At 42.8% G+C, this 22,490-nt stretch overlaps 1 protein-coding gene and 1 pseudogene across 1 annotated transcript; both read right to left on the bottom strand.

Annotated features, from left to right (window-relative positions):
- Window positions 1-10,614: 10,614 nt before the first annotated feature.
- On the bottom strand, window positions 10,615-11,258 carry LOC100342544 (coiled-coil-helix-coiled-coil-helix domain-containing protein 2). Its single transcript, XM_002713302.5, is given in 2 exon segments — window positions 10,615-11,024; window positions 11,027-11,258. Coding segments are annotated over 2 exon segments (459 nt in total). The 5' UTR covers window positions 11,097-11,258; the 3' UTR covers window positions 10,615-10,635.
- Window positions 11,259-18,678: 7,420 nt separating this feature from the next.
- On the bottom strand, window positions 18,679-22,490 carry LOC103348818 (coiled-coil domain-containing protein 71L-like; annotated as a pseudogene).

The raw sequence follows: 22,490 nt of genomic DNA, 5'->3' as shown, positions 1-22,490 counted from the left end.
ATGGGCCATCTTGTGCTGCTTTCCTAGTCTATAGCAGAGAACTGGATCAGAAGTGGAGCAGTCAGGACTTGAACCGGCGCCCATATGGGATGCCGGCACTGCAGGTGGCAGCCTCACTCGCTACGCCACAGTGCTGGCTCCCACTGGCTCAAGTCTAAGCCCTCCCCTCCCCTACTGCATATCTGCGCTTGCCTCATTCCCTCTCCATCTGAGACATCCTTCCTGTTTTGCATCCATCTCGTCTGCTTGCCACCTCCTCCAGGCAGCCTCCCCTGGCCACCTCAGCCTATGCTGACTTCCCTCCCTATTGCTACCACCTGCCCCCCACGCTGTGGATCTGCCTTGTTCCTCTACAAGGGCTTTGCACCCCCTATACTCCAGAGGAGGCTTTGTCTTCATAGGAAGCAGCTGTTTGCCAGAAACACTGCTCCAGTCAATTTTAGGAAACTTAAGGGGAAAGGGGGTGTCTTAGTGCCCTTATGATTCCAAAGCAGGAATCTACCACTAATCACCAGGAGGCAGGAGCTACCCCCCGCTGCTCCCTGGGAACCCCGGCTTTCCATGGCCTTGTGCCCTGGGCTTTTCTGTGTGTGTGCATCCTCCCTCTTACCTGCTTTCCCTGATTAGACCCGACCCATCTGTGAAGGCCCTAGCTTCAGACTCCGGGGCCCACATGCAATGGGGTGTGAGGCCCTGCTTCTGGGGGTTGGAGAGAACACCTGCACGGTGCCCTGGGGCAGGGGACTTTCCTGTGCAGTGTGCAGGGCCCAGGCTCCACTCCAGGGTGCAAACTTAGAGAAGGAGAGGGTAGGGCAGGGGTGAAATGGGGGCATTTCCAGGACAGCCAGGTCCTGGGAAGAAACACACTTAAAAAAAGATTTATTTGTTTATTTATTTGAGAGGCATAGTTACAGACAGAGAGCGGGACAGGTAGAGAGAGAGAGAGAGAGAGAGAGAGAGAGAGAGGTCCTTCCATTCACTGGTTCACTCCCCAAATGGCCACAACAGCTGGAGCTGTGCCAATCTGAAGCCAGGAGCCAGGAGCTGCTTCTGGATCTCCCATGAGGGTGCAGGGGCCCAAGATTTGTGTCATCTTCTACTGCTTTCCCAGGCCACAGCAGAAAGGTAGATTGGAAGAGGAGCAGCCGGGACTCCAACTGGCGCACATATGGAACGCCGGCACCACAGGTGGTTTAGTGTACTGTGCCACAGCACAGGCCCCAAGAAACACAATCAAATTAAGCCGACAGTGGGGCACAGGCAGAGGCACTGAGCTGGAGCCCTGATCACTGCCGTTCTCCCTCCCAGCATCCCAGCTGTCAATCACAGCAGCCTTCCTGGGGTCCTGCTCCTTTTTCTCTCCCTTGTGCACAGAAGTGGCCGAGTGGGACCAGGAAGACCTGACCTCTCACCTGGATTGGCTCCCCGCCAGCTCGGTGAACCTGGGTGAGTAACACAGGATGACCACATCTTCATCCGGAAGGGAGAAGATCCAGTAATGGCTGCGTGTGTATCGGGTGGGGATTTGAGCCATGGAAGCTACGGTGCTATCGAGCACACAGCTGTGGTTACATAAATGTCAGAGTCTTTTTTTTCTTCTACAGTAGCACATAAAACAGGTGTGACCTAAGGTTAATGGCCTCCTAGTTTTGATGAAATATGGGACCATTCGCTGTTAAGCTGATTGTGGACCAACTGCAATATCTCTGTGAAGAATACTCCCCTCTAGGGCTGGCATTGTGATATAGCAGGTAAAGCCACCACCTGTGGGACCGGCATCCCATAGGGGTGCCAGTTCAAGTGCCAGCTGCTCCACTTCTCATCCAGCTCCCTGCTAATGTACCTGGGAAAGCAGCGGAAGATGGCCCAAGCGCTTGGGCCCCTGCCACCCATCTGAGAGACCCAGACACAGAAGAAACTCCTGGCTCCTGGCTTCGGATCGGCTCAGCTCTGGCCATTGCAGCCATCTGGGGAGTGAACTAGCAGATGGAAGACCTCTCTTTCTCTCTGTGTGTCTCTACCTCTCTCTGTAACTATGTCTTTCAAATAAATAAAAAATGAATCTTAAAAAAAAAGCACCAAGTCTTGGTGAGAACTTGGTTAATTGCAAATCGTGAAGTAATTGAATATGTCTACTGTGTGTTTTTAATGTTCTTTTATTCTTTAATGCAAAATAACTGTATAGCTACAGGAAAAAATGGTCAGTATCTACAGTCATTGATTCTTTTTATGCTCAAAGAAGGATCATTTTCATTTAAAAAATGTAGAGAAATGTTGTCATTAAAGATTCATTTCCTAAGGATATTTTAGAAATCACTACAAAACTCAAATGTATGCTATGCTTCTAAAAATTAGTTCATTCTGGGGCCAGCACTGTGGCATAGTAGGTTAGGCCTCCGCCTGCAACCCTGGCATCCCACATGGGTGCTAGTTCGAGCCCTTGACTGCTCCACCTCTGATCCAGCTCTCTGCAATTGCCTAGGAAAGCAGTAGAAGATGGCCTAAGTGCTTGGGCTCCTGCACCCTTATGGGGGACCTGGAAGAAGCTCCTGGCTCCTGTCTTCGGATCAGCCCAGCTCCATTGCAGCCATTTGGAGAGTGAACCAGTGGATGGAAGATCTCTCTCTGTCTCTCCCTCTCTCTGACTCCGCCTCTCAAATAAATAAATATTTTTTTAAAAAATTAATTCATTTGATTTTAGCTTTAAAGTGGTAATATCAAATTGTCCAATCATTGAAGAACATAAAAAGTATATGAACTGGCTCACACGTCTATAGATACTAAATAGGAACTGACTGAAATGACTACAATTTTCAGCCTTATTTTTAGCATGCGGGGCAATTTTCAAAGTATTTTTCTATTGCCTTGACAAAAGTCATTAACTAGACTACAGGCTTATAAATACAATGGCTTGTGAACACTAAATCATATATTTCCTAAAACTTGATGACATGATAAGGTCATAACAATGACATTTTATTTATGTAGGAGATTGTCATTGTAGGAAATTCACTCTAAAATAGGAGGAAGTCGATAGGGTATCATGCCAAAAATTTACCCTCAAATAGTTCTGGAAAAGTAAGGTATCTGTGTTTTGCTTGCATTTTTGCTATGAGTTTGAAGTGGTTTCAAGATAATAACCTACTTTCTCACATTAATAATTGTAGTGCATGATCCTCATGAACACTTCTCTCTCCTTGGCACCTGAAGGAACCAGATTTCTCCTTTCTGGGCAGAGAGAATAGAGCTTGCTTATTATCCCCTAGTTGCTTTTGCGGATACAGGCTTCAGCAATCATAAATCATGTAACACAATGGTTGAAGAAAGATTTCACTATATTATCCAAAAGTTGAAGAATAAAGCTTTCTGAGAACTAACTGAAAGCAAAGGAAGACCCAAGTGAGGTCACTGGCTTGTTTCTGACACAATACAACTTTTTAGGATTTCAAAATTAGGGAAGTTTCCTAAATCCCCATTTTTTTAAAAAAAAAGGTTTATTTATTTATTTCGAAAATCAGAGTTACAGTGAGAGAGAGAGAGAGAGAGAGGTCTTCTATCCACTGGATCACTCCCCAACTGGCTGCAAAAGCCAGAGCTGAGCCGATCTGAAGTCAGGAGCCAGGAGCTTCCTCTGAGTCTCCCATGTGGGTGCAGGAGCTCAAGGACTTGGGCCATCTTCTACTGCTATCCCAGGCCACAACAGGGAACTGGATTAGAAGTGGAGAAGCCGGGACTCAAACTGGTACCCATACACGGGTGCCAGCATCGCAGGAGGAGGTTTTACCCACTACACCACCCTAAATCCCTGTTTTAAAAGTATGCAAATGTTATGCTAATAAGCAAGCATTAAAACAAACAAGCTAAAGATTTCCTAAATCCAGATCTTCTACAAAAACAACTGTGTACTCTTTTTTCTTTTTTTTTATCTTTTATTTAATGAATATAAATTTCCAAAGTACGACTCATGGGTTACAATGGCTTCCCCCCCCCCATACCGTCCCTCCCACCCACAACCCTCCCCTTTCCCACTCCCTCTCCCCTTCCATTCAACTGTGTACTCTTAAAAATTATCTTGTAAGGATCACTGAGTTCAATTTCAAATATTAGTTGCAACAAACAATTCTTGAAAGAAAGTACAAAAATATCTAAATGTGAGCTAAGCAGATATGGCAGAAGGAATTCATTTCAGAATTACCTTTAATCATTTAGCAAAAGAGATGTATTTTGACATGATCTCTTCTCAGCTAACTTGTAAAGGAAAATGGAATTTTTTTCTTTTTTTATTTAATGAATATAAATTTCCAAAGTACAGCTTATGGATTACAATGGCTTCCCCCCCCATAACTTCCCTCCCACCCACAACACTCCCATCTCCCACTCCCACTCCCTCTCCCTCTCCCCTTCCATTCACATCAAGATTCATTTTCAATTCTCTTTATATACAGAAGATCAGTTTAGTATATATTCAGTAAAGATTTCAACAGTTTGCACCCACACAGAAACACAAAGTGAAAAATACTGTTTGAGTACTAGTTATAGCATTAACTCACAATGTACAGCACATTAAGGACAGAGATCCTACATGAGGAGTAAGTGCACAGTGACTCCTGTTGTTGACTTAACAAATTGACACTCTTGTTTATGGCATCAGTAATCACCCTAGGCTCTTGTCATGAGTTGCCAAGGCTATGGAAGCCTTTTGAGTTCGCTGACTTCGATCTTATTTAGACAAGGTCATAGACAAAGTGGAAGTTCTCTCCTCCCTTCAGAGAAAGGTACCTCTTTCTTTGATGACCTGTTTGAAAATGGAATTTTTATGAAATGCTCATTTTGGTTAAGAGATGAAACCCGTGAGAATCTAATGCAGAGTTCTGAAAAACCTAAAATTATTTTACTCTAATTTTTTTTGTCTTTCTTTGTTATTTTTTGGATAAATTAAGCTTAAAACAAGAAATAGCTTTGAAAAGTAGATACCATTTGCCTATTTGGGCTTCCATCTAGTGTTAAAATAATATATTACTCTTTTTTCTTCTGTATATTTTTGTGCTGGGAGCATGTCATTATTTTCAATATGACAGAGTTAGAAACTATGATTGTTACTCTGAGTTTTTGTGAGATCTTGTGATGTTCTGAAAAGATATTTCCAGAGCACTACACAAGACCTTATAAACTGCAATCACCAGGGGTAGGGCCTAGGAATCCAGGTTCAGAAGGCTGCAAGTGATTTCTTATATCAGACAAACATGGATTCAAGGAATATTACATCACTTTCACTCTGCATTTTAAAAATATAACTTCTGTTGCTCTGTGCAACTATCCTTAACTTGCCTTAATTATTTTACATTCTATTTTATAAACTTTGTTCAAAGTCCAAAGATTTAGTAAGAAATTCAGCAATACTTTTTACTGACTTGGTTTCATAAAGCCACAAAATATTAAAACAATTAACTTATCATAAAAAGACTCAAATTTTGAGATATTGAAGAGAACTCAAAATGAAATGAAGAATTCAATAGAATAAATAAAAAATGCAGTTGAGAACCATAAAAACAGAATCAGTGAGGCAGAAGAGAGAATATTGGACTTAGAAGACAGAGCACAGGAAAGTATAGAGTCAAACCAAAGAGAAGAAGAGGAAATTAGAAATCTAAAAAACACTGTTGGGAATCTACATGATACTATAAAAAAAAAAAACCCAACATTCAAGTTCTAGGAATTCTTGAAGGCATGGAGAGAAAGAAAAGATTAGAAGGCCTTTTTAGTGAAATACTAGCAGAAAACTTCCTGGCTTTGGAGAAAGACAGAGATGCCCAAGTACAGGAAGCACACAGAACTCCCAATACACATGACCAGAAAAGATCCTGGCCAAGACACATTGTAATCAAACTCACCACAGTGAAATATAAAGATCAGATTCTAAAATGTGCAAGAGAGAAATGCCAGATTACTTTCAGAGGATCTCCAGTTAGACTCACAGCTGATTTCTCATCAGAAACTCTGCAGGCTAGCAGAGAATGGCAAGATATAGCCCAAATCTTAAGATAAAAAAACTGTCATCCCAGAATATTATACCCTGCAAAGCTCTCTGTCGCTCCCCCTCTTCGTGGAGGAACGACACTGAACCCTGCGCTGTTCTTTCGTCTGCTCGGCCCTCCCCGGGTTTGCTGCTGGTTCTTCCCGGGTTTCGGCACCATTATGTCGCTCCCCCTCTTCGTGGAGGAATGACACAGGACCCTGCGCTGTTCTTTCGTCTGCTCGGCCTTCCCCGGGTTTGCTGCTGGTTCTTCCCGGGTTGGCTACTATCCCTTCCACCTCCGTGGAAGGGCAGTTCCCCCTGGCCACATTCCCCACTTCCGCAGGGGAGCGGCACACCGCCGGCCGGCTCTCTGGGGGGCTGCACAGGTGTTCCCCTTAGATGTTCCCCCTAGATGTTCCTGGTGCATGCCGTCTCTCTCCTCCTTTATAGTCCTCCTCCGCCAATCCTAACTCGGCTGCCCACACGCCGAGTACGCTGCTCTCCTCCAATCAATAGCAAGTCCTACAGTTTATTAGTTGAACTGGAGGCAGCTGTGCGGAAGCTGTTTACTTCTCTCCCAACGCCACATTGTGGGAGAGCAGATGCATAGAATAAGTCTTAATTCCAGTAACTCAGTCTAGTCCGGTTTGCTCCCCACAGCTCTCATTTGTGAATGAAGGTGAAATAAAGACCTTTAATAACAAACAGAAATTGAAAGAATTTGTCACCACTCATCCAGCCCTGCAAATGATGCTTAAAGACGTGTTACACACAGAAACACGGAAACATGGTCATCAATACAAAAGAAGCTTTCTATAAAAAAAAAAAAGTTAAAAAAAAAGACTATGCTGGTGCTGTGGCACAGCAGGTTAATGTCCTGGCCTGAAGTGCCGGTATCCAATATGGGCGCTGGTTCAAGACTCGTCTGCTCCACTTCTGATCCAGCTCTCTGCTATGGCCTGGAAAAGCAGTACAAGATGGTCCAAGTCCTTGGCCCCTTGCGCCCATGTGGGAGACCCAGGAGAAGCTCCTGGCTGCTGGCTCCAGATTGGCACAGCTCTGGCCATTGTGTCCAACTGGGGAGTGAACCATTAGATGGAAGTCTTCTCTCTCTCTCTCTCTCTCTCTCTCTCTGCCTCTCCTTCTCTCTCTGTGTAACTCTGACTTTCAAATAAATAAATAAATCTTTTTTAAAAAGATTCAATTTTGGTACAAAAAATGATTTCAAATACCACTGACGATCTAGAAGCATCAAAGTTCAGTGAGAAATTGGCAGAGGGAGATTAAATAAAACACATGTATTCTCTAACTTTGGTTGACTTAACTAGGTATGTGCAAGTAGAAAAGTCAGCTAATCTCACAGAATCTCATTAAAATATTTAAAAAAATCAGCTGTTAAAAAAGGGATATAGACTGGATATTTTTAGGATCACCAGTGAATCTAAATGACAGTATGATTCTAAATATCATTAATAGGCAACAGAGAAACAGATGAGATTTGAGAAGCTACTAAAGCCATAATTGTCACATTAGAATGTTAGCCAAAAAAACTATGCAACTGAGAGAAATTCAATTATGAAATTTAAAATGAAGTAAATATAGTCACTGGACCCTGAAATAATTATTCCAGTATTTCCTAATGTCATGATGGTAAAATGGAATTAAAAGATAAATTTGGGGGGCAGACATTTGCAACACTTAAGATGCCACCAAGGATACCTGCATCCCATATCAGAGAGTGTCTAGGTACGCGTCTTGGCTCCACTTCTAATTTCAGATTCATGCCAGTGCACAGCTGGAAGGCAACAGGTGATGGTTCAAGTACTTGGGTTCCTGACACTCATATGAAGGACTCGGATTGAGCTTCTGGCCTCTTGGTTATGGCCTGACCCAGCACAGGCTGTTGTAGACATTTGGGGAGTGAAACAATAGGTGGAAGATGTGTGTGTGTGTGTGTGTGTGTGTGTGTGTGTCTCAGCCTTTCAAATAAGCAAAAAACAAATTTTTAAAATGTTGAAACACAAATTTACTTTGTTACAAAAAATTTGAAGCCATGAACAATTTCTCCATAATATACCTTTTCATAAACTTTGTGAAGTCCTCTCATATGCATGGCTTTCAAAAGTTTTTTCTCTCTTTTTCTAAAAAGATTTATTTATTTGGGAGGCAGATTTACAGAGAGAGAGGGAGAGACAGAGAGAGAGGTCCTCCATCTGCTGGTTCACTACCCAAATGGCCACAGAGCCCTGAGCTGGACCAATCCGAAGCCAGGAGCCAGGAGCCAGGAGCTTCTTCTGAGTTTTCCATGCAGGTGCAGGTGTCCAAGCTCTTGGGCCATCCTTCACTGCCTTCCCAGGGTATCAGCAGGGAGCTGGATTGGAAGTGGAGCAGCCGTGACTCTAGTGGCCATATGGCAAGCTGGCGCTGAAGATGGGAGCCCAACCTACTATGCCACAGCGCTGGTCCCTTAAAAGTTTTCACACCAAAATAAAATTGGATTTTAATTCTGTTTTCATAAACTTTTTGAAGTACTCTCATACTATTATTGCCACTCATACATCAAAATGAAGGTTAGGAAAACTCAAGTTTCATAATATTGGGACAAATACCCTATATGTTACTGATTTTTTGGTTCTTTCCTTCTTTCATTATACTTATGTACAATAAGTAAAAAGTTAAGAGTCCACTAATTAAGACGAACTACCTACTCGAAGGAAAAAGACCATAAATATCTTCTCTTCAGACTGAATTTAACAAAATTCATGTATTATGGAGAAGATTAGTTATTTAGAGTCAGGTTTCCTAGAAGCAACTTTCTTCTGTAGGATTCATAGATATCTCAGTGGTCAAAATAGATAGCATAGTGTAAATTGTGATTTGTGGGTTATAATCTAATAGGAAAATATGTTGAAATAAATAAAGATGAAGGCACAATGCAAAAAAGGAAATAAAAGGTCAAGTTTATTAAAAGGAAATTGACATTTCTAAACACTTACCCATGAGTGAGAGAGAGGAGATTGAAAGAGACAGGGACAAGGGGGTACAGAGTGAGGGAGGAAATATTAATCACTGGAAAAGTATATTTAAGGTAAGAGTATTTCATTTTAAAAAAATTTTGAAACCAGTGCAAGTTAGGCAAGCAAGCCCACATGTAGTCCAATGTTTCAATATAAATTCCAAACACCCTGAATTGCATAGTTTCAGAAACATAATAGTTTATAAAATCATCTATATAAATCGTGAAATCTAAACCACAGTTCTACTTGATCTGTAAAAAATCAGAAATCATCAAATATAGCCAATATCAACATAAAAACAAAGAAGAAAACAAAGAAAAATTTTAAGGAACTTCTTGTATAAAATGCCTCCTGCTACCAATAATAAACATTTTCTGTGTGCATTCTCTTCCAACCACTTTGTTATGCTAGCTTTCTTTCCCAGGTTCTTTGATTTTTAATTAAAAAGCAAATGTCCTAGAAAGTAGATATCAATTAAAAAGCTACGTACCCCCCAATGTTAACCAATGGTCTGATCATACCTGGTGAACTGTAAGCATAGTTTCTAAATGTACCTGTTTGAAGACTGTGCAGTAACTACAGGAAGCCCACTTGGAAGGAACTGGCCAATATTATGCATCATAGGATGACCAATTGGAAGAGGTGTACGGCGACAACCAGGTTCTACATTAGTAACACAAAGGGTGTTTTGTAATTAATGGGAATTAATTGAGACCCAATCCTTCGTTTTCCATTCAGACATTAGAACTATATCAAGGAGTTAAGTCTAAAGTATGATTGGATGGCCCTTGAGAAATTATTCAATCTAAACATGTTTACTTATCAATAATATACCTATTTAAATTATGCTGCTTAAAAAGGAGCTGTAAGATATCTATGTAAGTAGCATAAAGATAACCTAATCACTCCATTAAAAGTATCTGGAGGTTTTTTTGTTTTGTTTTGTTTTTTTGGTTTTTTGGTTTTTTTTTTTTAGTAAACATGTTGGTTTTTAATGATCTTCCTTTAAGTATTTCCACTTAAAACAATTATAAGCATATCCCAAATAAGAAAGAGTAGGTTGACAACATAGACATAAAGATAACCTTCCGTGATGACTGGGGGAAGTTATGATACCTGAAAGTCTATTTTCAACTCCTGGAAAGTAATGAAAGTAGTTGTGATCTTCATCAGGCAAAGTGTTGGGGCCTATTATGTGTCTAACGCTGCTCTGTGGAGTTTTAGGTAAGTCGATTTAGTCTTAAGGGGCTTCCAAAAAGTTGGGGGAGCTACAACAGATATAATTATGCCACCAAACCTTTACAATTGAGTTCTTTCATCCTATTGGTTTTTGTGTTTTTTTTTTGGAAGAAAATCACTTTATTCTACTCATAAACAATAACATTACAACAGCTTGTTCAAGGAGACCAAACATCTGTCCAGCCCCAAATTCAGTATCATCTCAATGAATTTCCACACAGCAAAGATGGCCTTTCTGGACTAAGGAAGCTCTTCAAAGCAGATGACAGGCTGACCAGGCGGCTTTACACTACCGATTACATCTGTATGCCAAAGTAACTTGGTCATGAGACCCCATTTTCCGCTTCATCCCGAGCTTCTTGATTAGACTAACCCGTTTGCAATTCTGCACTGTCTCAGGACTTCATTGAAACCCTCACAGAGCTTAACGTCACTCTGGTTCTGGGCACACTCCAGAAACTGCTTTATCTCGTAGGAGCAAGGGCCAAACTGCTGCTGCTGTGCTAACTGGGCTCCCTGGGGCTCCTGGTAAGTGATGTCCGGCCTCGAGGGCTCAGCACTGCTTCCTCCACTGAAGCCCCCAGTGATGGCGTGGCCCAGCGTGTGCCCAACAGCAGAGCCCACGGCCACGCCAGCTGCAGTGGTGGCCATCTGGGCCATGAGGCCTGGCTGTCGGGGTGCCGCGGCGGGTGAGCCGACTGCAGATGGTGGGGCTGCTGCTGGCGGCTGAGCTACTGGCGCTGGCCTCGGGCGGCTCTCATCTGAGGAGCCCGGCTGGCCGGAGGGGCCATGCGGGAGGTACGGCTGCGGCTTCCACGCGGCATCTTCACGGCCAAGCTACTCCGGCGTCTCCAAGGACGAAACTCTTCATCCTATTGGGTTTTATCCACACAATCTTTGTACCATCTCTCTATTGAGTGTGCCTGAGTGCCTTAGAACATTTTTGTCCCTTGACTGATTGGTTATATCAGCAGTTTGCTGCCACCTAGTGTTCAGGACAGAGTGTCACCTATAGAACCAGGCGTTGACGGAAGGAACCAGACACTACTTGTGAACACAGCACAGAAAAAGCAAATGCACATGGGTGGAATGATAATGGCGCCAAATTAATAAGTCCATCACATGATATGCAACTCTCATTAATATGCATCTTAAATAGGACTGCATAGAGGGCTGGGGTGAGGGGTGGAAAGAGTTCCAGTTCCAAATTAAACTAGAGAATAATCCTACACATTTTCAAGTGCCCGAGTTTCAAACCTTATTGAGTTAATGATGAGAATTCTCCTAGCTCCAATCCTACTCGATAGGTTCAATTACTGCGATCACAAAGAGCTTGGTATAATTTAAGAGGGATTTACGTAGAATTGGATCTACTCTTCTGGGATACTGTAGGATACTCATTTCATAAGGTAGATTTCTCCTTATATGTTAAACCTCTTCCATCTAATGCTTTGGCTTGGCCCCAGCTATACCTGGGTCATGTGTGACTTATGAAAGCCTAGTTTTTACCAGAATGTGACACACAGTGTTTGATATCTGCTTTCACTCTGAGCCTGTTCCACTTAGAGCTGTTTTCAAGGTCAGATTCATTTTTGGGAGCCCCATGCAGAGCTGTTACATAAAGTCTGATTGATAGGAGTGAAGGTGGGCAGAAGTTATCAAAATGTGAAAACCCAGTGTTTGAAGGGGAAGGAAAGTATTCTCATTAAAGGGGTGGGAGGGCAGAACCGCCTGTGCCCACTGGATGACTGGCTGGAAGCACCAACCTCCGCTGCAGAACCCAGGAGCTGAGCCTGACATCCTGGAGGACCCGTGACCTCTGCTGACCTTTTTAGAGCATACGAATGCCACTGGTCAGAAGAGGTCCTTGTTTAGCTGCCAATCTGGTGTGAAGCAAGGTCTTGGTTGTTCATCACCCTTTTTGTCTCACTACAGTCGTAGAAACCGTGAAGGAGCGGCCTCAACCAAGAATGAGCTACCGTGTGAGGGTGAGCAATCAGTTCACCTCTCTGGGTAACCGTCCACATCTGTGCACTGGAAATGAAGACTGCTGGTTCAGCGTCTTCACTGGCACTGGTGAAACTTCGCGCCCAGGCCCGGGCAGCTCCACAGGGGCGTCCGCTCCCGGCCAGCCGAAGGCCACAAAAGGAGACGCGCCCGAGGCCTCCCACGCAGCCTCAGCTCAGCCTGCCCAGCCCTTGAGTTCTTTATAAGTAAGATATGCTACATGAAATGTATTTCTACCTCTCAATTTTCTACTAGGCATAAGGTGAAGCCAAAATAGTTGGATGGCAGAAAAAAATTCTAAAAATATAATCATTTATAAAGTATATATAGGCGGGGCTGGCGCTGTGGCTCACTTGGCTAATCCTCCGACTGTGGGGCCGGCGTTCCATAAAGGTGCCAGGTTCTAGTCCCTGTTGCTCCTCTTCCAGTCCAGTTATCTGCTGTGGCCCGGGAAGGCAGTGGAGGATGGCCCAAGTGCTTGGGCACCTGCACCCGCATGGGAGGCCAGGAAGAAGCACCTGGCTCTTGGCTTCAGATCGGCATAGTTTCAGCCGTAGCGGCCATTTGAGGAGTGAACCAATGGAAGGAAGAACTTTCTCTCTCCCACTGTCTAACTCTACCTGTCAAAAAAAAAAAAAAGTATATATAGGCTATTCAGTGATATCTATATAATGTCACTAGTCTTCTATTTGGAGAAGCAAGGTTTTCTTTTTAACAGAAAACCCTGTAAAATGTCTTTTTCAACTTCTGAAAATTTTAAAGTTTGAACATTTTGAAATATATTTTTCAAGGAGGTCGGAGTCATGTTTTATTTTTTATTTTCTTGCATAAACATCAGATAAATGTGAAGCAAAAATTGCTCCTGCAATGTCAAAGAACAAGGAAGAGGAGGAGGAAGGTAATACCCATATATTTTTTAAAAAAAGATTTATGTATTTATTTGAAAGGGAGAGTTACAGAGAGGCAGAGTCAGAGAGAGAGAGGGGTCTTCCATCCACTGGTTCACTCCCCAGATGGCTGCAATGGCTGGAACTGAGCCAATCTGAAGACAGCTTCTTCTGATTCTCCCACAGGGGGTGGGGGTGCAGGAGCCCAAGGACTTGGGCCATCTTCTACTGCTTTCCCAGGCCATAGCAGAGAGCGGGATAGGAAGTGCAGCAGCCAGGACTCGAACCGGTGCCCATGTGGCATGCCAGCACTGCAGGTGATGGCTTTACTTGCTATGCCACAGCACTGGCCCCACCCATCCAATAATATATGCTTCTCTTTGAGTAATTAGTGTTATGGCACATTGTTGAGCTAGCGTGATCCATTTTTTCCCTTGCCTCACATCACATTTGTGACACTATTTTACTTTGAAGAATTAATTTGAAGCCATCCATTTGAGTTGTAGTGGTCAGCATACCAGCTGGCAAAGTATGAGGTTCCCAAATCCCTGGCATTTTTGGCTAAAACATAGGGAAGTTTCCTGCCTGGGCTTCCTTGATGAGATGAGATGCTCTCTTGAGTCCCATTTTATGGTTTCACTTCTTGCTCTTTGGTAATTTGTAAGGTGCAACCAGAGCTTCTGAATGTTTCAGTTGCCTTTTGGCCTGTTATGTCCACTATGAAAACTGTGACTCACATTCCTAGGCATCAGCTAGTTTTCCTAGAGTGAAGTTATTTTCTACTCCTTTTAGATAAATCTTTTTTAATATAAAAGTTTTATTTTATTGTTTAAAAAAAAAAAAACAGAGGAGGTAGGGAGAGGATGAGAAGAGAGATCTTCAACCTGCTGGTTTAGTCCCCAAATGGCTGCAGCAGCCAGGGCTGGGCCAAGCTAAAGGTGGAGCCAGGAGCTTCCTCCTAGTTTCTCAGATGGGTGACAGGGGCCCAAAGTACTTGGGCAATCCACTCCAGGGAGCTAGATTGGAAACTGGTGCTCTAACTAGCACTCTGATATGAGATGATTGCACGGTAAGTGGTGGCTTAACCACAATGCTGACCCCCCAATTGTTCTTATAAAAAATGTCTTATCTAAAACTACTTTAATTTGCATACCTTCTTCCATTTGGAAATAATTAAGTTCTATGGCTTGCCAGCAGCTCTGCTTATGTACAGTGGCCTGATAAAATACAAGATAGCAGTTACATTTCGGTTTCAGATAAACAAAGAATTACTTAGTGTGAATGGGTCCCATGCAATATTTGTTTTGTGTATTCTCTAAAATTTATTTATAGTTGATAAGTTAAAAAGGAAAGCACAGCCAGATTGTAACTTTTAATCATGCGCACATCAAACTGTCCAGGGAAACACTTCAGTTCCATTATAAACAATTGCTTTCTAATGCACTTAAGACATTAACAATCTATCAAAAGCACAGCAAAAAAGTAAATATAAGGCATTTATGTTCATTAAAAACCACCAATTAAAAGAGTGCCGTGGCAATCCATTAAAAACCAACAACAACAAAAAAAAACTTTTGAGTTCAAAATTGCTTAAAATTTTTAGATTCAACTATTTTTTGGAGTTTGTTTTTTTTTTTACTCAAGTGTTTCCTGAAAAATAGTACTATTATTTGCACACAGTAAATCAATAGGTGTCAGCCACCAGCTTAACATTTGTCCAGTAAAGTACTCAGACTCAAAGGAAATAAATACACCCCACTACCGTGACACTTTGCACTATTAACATGAAGCCTGCCCCAACAATCATGTCACTGGTTTTAGTAATGTAAAAATAAGTTGCTGGTTGACAAGGAGGAGAAGGAGGAGTTAAATGACGTAAAGAATCTTATTTGAGGTGCCAGTCACATACAGGCACTCAAGAGTTAACATTAAATAAAAATACAATCATGGCAATAAATTCCATCCTAGCTCCCTTCTACTTGTGCCATGATTTAAGAGAGAATAAAGGTCTCAGGATTTCTTTAGCAAACTATGTCCAAGCTGAGCTACAGACTCACGGGAGAGGACAGGAAATGGATGCCTCACTGCAAAGGCCACTGTGCCAAGTTTCTGTTCACATTCTGCTCAGAAGTTCCCATAAAATACTCTTTCCTTTCCAGGTAAAATACTAGTCAACTACATCAGATGTTTCTTCACATTTTTGAAGCTGTCACACAGGTCTTGCTAAAGCAAACCTGGCAAAAACAAAGATTTCTTCTATCTTATTTTAAAAACCAGAAATGGCAAGTTTTTTATAGCCCAGATGAACCATATTGAATTCACAATGAGTAATCAGGTTCCAACTGAAATCAAACAGCCCAAATTATCCAAAAACGCACTTATGAGAGCTCAAGCACACAAACTAACAAGGCATAAGTGGAAAGCACGTCGAGGCTGAGTTAAAATAAATGCATGGTGTCACTGGTTATGTTTCAGTTGTGTGCTGAGCAAAGTCAACCTCTCAGCTGAGCCTGATTTCAAAATGCTCTGGGAAACTATCTGGACAAACTACATGTTAAAATTACATTCTAATATGGCCATTGGATTTTTAAAATTATTATAAACCTATGTACAATAGTGAAGTGGTACAAACACTTTTTTTGTTCCAGCTGCTAGTTAGCTATAAAAATTAACAATATGTTTTTGGGAAGAAAGTCCTATGTATCTGAAGTACAACTGGCAATGGAAACTAACAAACCAAAAGAGTCTAAGCTCTCTATCACACAAGTATAATTTAACACTCTCCATCTTCTAAGTAATTACTCACTGTTTATCTACTCATGTGACAGTGTCTGTAGTAATGTGTCAAGTAGCAAGTAAGACTGAGGCTTACTGGGCAACTGGCATAAAGTCTCATATATATTTATAGATACATTTTTAAACAAAAGAACTCTGAAATTAATGTCACTACACTCTTATTATGGACTATTAAACTACAAGGGAAAAAACTGATTTCAGAAAGCTATGCCATGTGAATTCTAGGAACCCAAGAGCCAAAATTCCAACTCTGCGTATCCTCCTAAAAAGTTGCCAAGCAGAGCTAAACCTTCGCGTTGAGGATTTCACATGTCAAATTCCAGCCTGGGATAGATCATTCTAAAGCAGAACACTTACATTTGAAATAACAGTGGCACAGGCACACTACTTGACCCTTTAGGTATTGCAGTTAAAAGCTGGTTGTGGAACCACTAGCTAAGAACCATTAAGTCTTGCTGCCACCAATGACCAAAGGCACTTGGATAATCAAAAAGTCCACACTGGGCCACATGGTATCCACACTACTGTAACAGCATAAAGAAGGGTCAGTACTCTGTGGGGCTCAGCGGGCTTGATTCTGGTATCTTCAGCTGTCAAAGACCTAACAACTGCAAACACAATTACCAATGGGAAGACAAAAAAGGCAAACCCACAGGACAAAAATGTCAACTTTCGCGATGTATATAAAAGTGATGTTAGTCTGGGCATTTCTTGTTATCTGACAACAAGGAAACAAAGATCTCTCTTGCCCAAAGTTCACTTCAACCAGTGACTTGATACCAAGAAATGTCCCCCAGCCCCTCCTGTAGATCGTTAACAGCTGTGAGACTTGTAATGCGTATTCTCTTGATGGTTTTCATCACAATCTTTACACATATTCACCCCTCTTACACAGCTCCTGCTTTCAATTAAGTGTCCCAGAATTAAGATTCTTGGATTTATATGTTGGACCAAGACATGAGGTCAAATCACATCCAGTCGGATGCCAGTCAATCCTGTAACCAGCTCTGGTTCATCACAATTTATTCACTTTTCTTTATCACAAGCCATGTGGGGTTTCAATTCTTTTTTTTATTCTTCAATTAAAAGGAATTTTAACAAGTCAACTTTTCTTAAACAAACATTTTAGCATTCTACCATTCTCTTTAAGAGCTCAGTAAATATAAACATTAGCTTTTCACATAAAATATTTAAGAAACCCTTTATAAATGTTTACACAGTTGTACTTTGCATCTCTTTGTAATCACTGAACCCAGGAAATTTAAAGTCACACAAATCCTCGCAATATTCAGAGTCATAAGCTTGAACCTTTTTAAAAAAACTTTTATTTAGTAAATATAAATTTCCAAAGTACAGTTTATGGATTACAATGGCTTCCCCCCCCCCCCATAACTTCCCTCCCATGCAACCCTCCCCTCTCCCGCTCCCTCTCCCATTCCATGCACATCAAGATTCATTTTCAATTATCTTTACATACAGAAGATCAATTTAGTATATATTCAGTAAAGATTTCATCAGTAGGCACCCCCACAGAACATAAAGTGTAAAATACTGTTTGGGTACTAGTTATAGCATTAATTCACATTGAACAACACATTAAGGACAGAGATCCTACACGAGGAGTAAGTACACAGTGACTCCTGTTGTTGACTTAACAATTTGACACTCTTGTTTAAGGCGTCAGTAATCTCCCTAGGCTCTAGTCATGAGTTGCCAAGGCTATGGAAGCCTTTTGAGTTCGCCAACTTCGATCTTATTTAGAGAAGGTCATAGACAAAGTGGAAGTTCTATCCTCCCTTCAGAGAAAGGTACCTCCTTCTTTGATGGCCTGTTCTTTCTACTGGGATCTCACTGGGAGAGATCTTTCATTTAGGGTGGTTTTTTTTTTTTTTTTTTTTTTTGCCAGAGAGAGTGTTTTGGCTTTCCATGCCTAAAATACTCTCATGGGCTCTTCAGCCAGATCTGAATGCCTTAAGGGCTGATTCTGAGGCCACAGTGCTGTTTAGGACATCTCCCATTCTATGAGTCTGCTGTGTATCCTGCTTCCCATGTTGGATTGTTCTCTCCCTTTTTGATTCTATCAGTTAGTATTAGCAGACACTAGTCTTATTTATGTGATCCCTTTGACTCTTAGACCTATCATTATGATCAATTGTGAACTGAAATTGATCACTTGGACTAGTGAGATGGCATTGGTACATGCCACCTTGATGGGATTGTATTGGAATCCCCTGGCCCATTTCTAACTCCATCACTTGGGGCAACTCAGCTTGAGCATGTGCCAAATTGTACAACTCCTTCCTCTCTTATTCCCACTCTTATATTTAACAGGGATCACTTTTCAGTTAAATTTAAACACCTAAGAATAACTGTGTGTTAATTAAAGAGTTCAACCAATAGTATTAAGTAGAACAAAAAATACTAAAAGGGATAAAGTATTAAGTTGTTCCTCGACAGTCAGGACAAGGGCTGATCAAGTCACTGTTTCTCATAGTGTCCATTTCACTTCAACAGGTTTCCTTTTTGGTGCTCGGTTAGTTGTCACTGATCAGGGAGAACATATGACATTTGTCCCTTTGGAACTGGCTTATTTCACTCAGCATGATGTGTTCCAGATTCCTTCATTTTGTTGCAAATGATCGGATTTCATTGTTTTTGACTGCTGTATAGTATTCAATAGAGTACATGTCCCATAATTTCTTTATTCAGTCTACTGTTGCTGGGCATTTAGGTTGATTCCAGGTCTTAGCTATTGTGAATTGAGCTTCAATAAACATTAAGGTGCAGACCGCTTTTTTGTTTGCCAATTTAAGCTCCTTTTGGTAAATTCCAAGGAGTGGGATGGCTGGGTTGTATGGTAGGGTTATATTCAGGTTTCTGAGGAATCTCCAGACTGACTTCCATAGTGGCTTGACCAGTTTGCATTCCCACCAACAGTGGGTTAGTGTCCCTTTTTCCCCACATCCTCACCAGCATCTGTTGGTAGATTTCTGATTGTGAGCCATTCTAACTGGGATGAGGTGAAACCTCATTTTGGTTTTGGTTTGCATTTCCCTGATTGCTAGTCATCCTGAACATTTTTTCATGTGTCTGTTGGCCATTTGGAACAGAATATAAACACCAGAAATCAATCCAAACATCTACAACCAACTTATATTTGATCAAGGATCCAAAACCAATCCTTGGAGTAAGGACAGTCTATTCAATAAATGGTGCTGGGAAAACTGGATCTCCACGTGCAGAAGCATGAAGCAAGACCCCTACCTTACACCTTACACAAAAATCCACTCAACATGGATTAAAGACCTAAATCTACGAACCGACACTATCAAATTATTAGAGAACATTGGAGAAACCCTGCAAGATATAGGCACAGGCAAAGACTTCTTGGTAAAGACCCCGGAAACACAGGCAGTCAAAGCCAAAATTAACATTTGGGATTGCATCAAATTGAGAAGTTTCTGTACTGCAAAAGAAACAGTCAGGAAAGTGAAGACAACCGACAGAATGGGAAAAAATATTTGCAAACTATGCAACAGATAAAGGGTTAATAACCAGACTCTACAAAGAGATCAAGAAACTCCACAACATCAATACAAACAACCCACTTAAGAGATGGGCTAAGCTTGAACCTTTTAAAAACATCCTTGGTCAAAGCTTTGGAAGCCGGTAAAAATTCAGAAACGAATGAGGATTCAGAACACCATGAGCACAAACTGGTGCAACATCACAAAGCATGTTTCATCCAGAAAGAGGGTTGACAGTCAGTCAAATAAATAAATAAATAAATAAAAATAAGGGGGTGTGTGTGAGGAAGGTGATGATGAGCAAGTAAATTCTAGCTTAAAAAAAGAAAGCATGAAATCAAATTCCTTTGGAGGGGAAAAAAAAAAAAAAAAGAGTGACTTCTTTGTAGGACTTCCAGACCAGTAAGGAAGAATCCATAAGGGAGCGAACAGATCAGCCCCTACAGTCCTGGAGACGTCTCAGTCTGGGGTTAGGAAGCAGAGGGGCCTCCCTGCTGGTCCAGCTGTCGCCCCCTCCGCAGGCCCGGTGCCCCAGGGAGTCCCTCCCAGACGGCGGCGACCCGTGCCTGCGGCGCAGGGCAGAGAACACCATCCGGTGACGACTTCTTAGCGTGTAACGCGCACTAGGGACAGGGTCCTGGCCGGATTTCTAAACACTCCACTGCCACCTGTCCACTCGTCCAGACGGAAGCTCCGCGCCCGGGTCCGGGGCCGGCAGGCGGCGCCCTCGGCACCGCTCCTCACGCCCGGGGCACCAGGCAGCGGCGGAGCCTCCCCACGGGTTCCAGGTTCCCTCGCAGGCCTTGGCGCGCCCGGTGCTGCGCCGCCGCCACCAGTCTGAGGTCGCCCCACACGTGGCCGCCGACGCGGTTGCTGGGGAAGGTGGTCAGCGTCGGGGTGGCCGCCCTCCAGATCTCCCCCGGCGTGCGGCCCCCGAAGCAGGGCCCGGGCGCCGCCGCGGGCTTGGCAGGCGAGGTCTCCTCAGCAGCCGCTGCGGCGGCTTCCTCCTCCGGCGGCGGCCGCCCGGGCTCCGCGGCGCCTCCTCCTGGCCGCTGCGCGCGGAGCCGGGCGGCACTGGCGGTTCGGGCACCGGGACCGGCAGAGAGTAGCTGTGGTCTTCCTTGCTGCGCAGGATGTGCAGGGACAACTGGTGCTTGGGGCTGCAGAGGAAACTCCAGAGCTCCGTGCTGCGGGGCGTGGACACCTTGAAGGCGTCGCCCAGCGACAGTTGCGATTGCAAGTACAACCACCAACCCCTCCAGCGCCTCCCCCGCCTCCAGCGCCACCCTCCTCCCGCCCTCAGGCCGCCACACAGGGCCGGCGCCGCCCCTCTGCAATAACTGTTTTTGCTAAACCCTATCCCTAATGTCTGTATAGACTGGATCGCTGCCTCCTTCAACTCTCACAGACTCTGCTAGTTCTGTTGTTATTGAACACATTTATTTCTCCTTGTGTTGTAGTGAGTGTGAACACCTGCCTCTTCTGTGAGTCAACAATCCCTTCGAAGGACGGACTTCCTAGCTCACTGTGGCGTACAGTCAGTGTTTGTCAATGCCGTGTGTTTATAGGAAATTCATTCTCATATTCTTCAATTTTTGTGCTCACCATTGCTTTCTGTATTCCACTCCTTTCTTAAAGGTTCAAGTTCCTTCTTCCTGAAGAAAATTCAGTATTTTTTTCAACATGAGGGTCTTTGAGAAATAAGTCTTCCCAGTCTTTGAGTATAAATGCCTTTCTTTGACCCAGAGTCCTGAGAGAATTTATCTGGGTGTGAAATTCTAGACTGACAGTTGCTAATCGTTGGATTTTTTTCCCCCTCAGCACCTCACTTCTTTAGCATCTTCTCATATTGATGGTTGTTAATTGTCACAAATCTGCTACCTGTCATATAGCTGTTCCTTCCCTGTATATGTGTGACTGTTTTCCTCTGGTGTCTTTTTAGGTTTTTCTGGTTTTATTTATTTATTATTTTTTATTTTTTCCCCCTCTGTATCACCACAGGCACAGCTTGAAGTACCAAAGTGTGGATTTATCTTTCTTTATTCTGCTTGGTTAGCTGACCCACACTTTGAGGGACGGGTACTTCCTTCAGTTATTTTCAGTACACTTTCTATTCTCCATTTTGTTCCACGGAAAACCTGTTAGAAAGATGTTAGAATTTCTCAGTCTATGACTTTTAACTGTTCCTTCACTTTTACTTTAAAAATTTTGCAAAATACACATGTTCTCCTCCTGTTTTAAGGCTTCCATCTTTTTCCTTGAGGTCTGAATATCACCTGATTTAGAACTTTTAAAAATTGTTCTAACTCCCTTCAGAATACTTAAGACAAGTTTTCCATGAAATCGTCTCCTACACTGTTGGCAGGAGTGCCGGCAGGAGGAGTGTGTGGTTCCAATTGCTGAGGTCTTCCCAGTTCTTCTTTTGCCCGATCCTTTAGAAATAGCCCAGCTCCCATGTTGCAGTTCCTTGTGTGGCAGCTCTGTGTGTTATAACCTCTCCTCTTCCTTTGGTTCACAGCTTCTCCTCTCTGCCAGGTTAGTCGAGGTGCATGGCAGCTCCTCTTCCCTGCTAGGTTCTCTGTTTCATAACCATGGAGTAGGAGGCACATGGACAAGGAAGACTGAGCAAAACAAAGGAAGTTCATTGAAATAGGCAGTGAGAGCTCCCAGCGAAACAGCAACTATCCCAGAAGTGTGCCAGCCAGGAATGCCTGACTTAGGATGTTTATGTCTCCAAATGAGGAAGTTTACCCAGTTGGTTAAGGTATATGCTAATGAGGATTTCTGTGTGAATCAATCAGTGAGTCAGCAGAGCCTGAATGTGATTGGTTTGGCCAGGAACCTATCAGCAGTGGCCTAACTTGGAGTTCATGTCATGGAGGGAAGTTAGAAGTGTGCTCAACCTGGAGTGGGCAGAATGTCCTAAACATACAACGTTTGAAGGTTATGTAATATATGTTTCTCCTGTCTGTCTGGGCTCCTGGGTGGTTATACCATCCAT

Source organism: Oryctolagus cuniculus, chromosome 3 (genome assembly GCF_964237555.1).
Source record: "Oryctolagus cuniculus chromosome 3, mOryCun1.1, whole genome shotgun sequence".
Classification (NCBI taxonomy): domain Eukaryota; kingdom Metazoa; phylum Chordata; class Mammalia; order Lagomorpha; family Leporidae; genus Oryctolagus; species Oryctolagus cuniculus.
The sequence above is the reverse complement of the archived record's forward strand: the minus strand, read 5'-3'. Positions and strand labels throughout refer to the sequence as shown.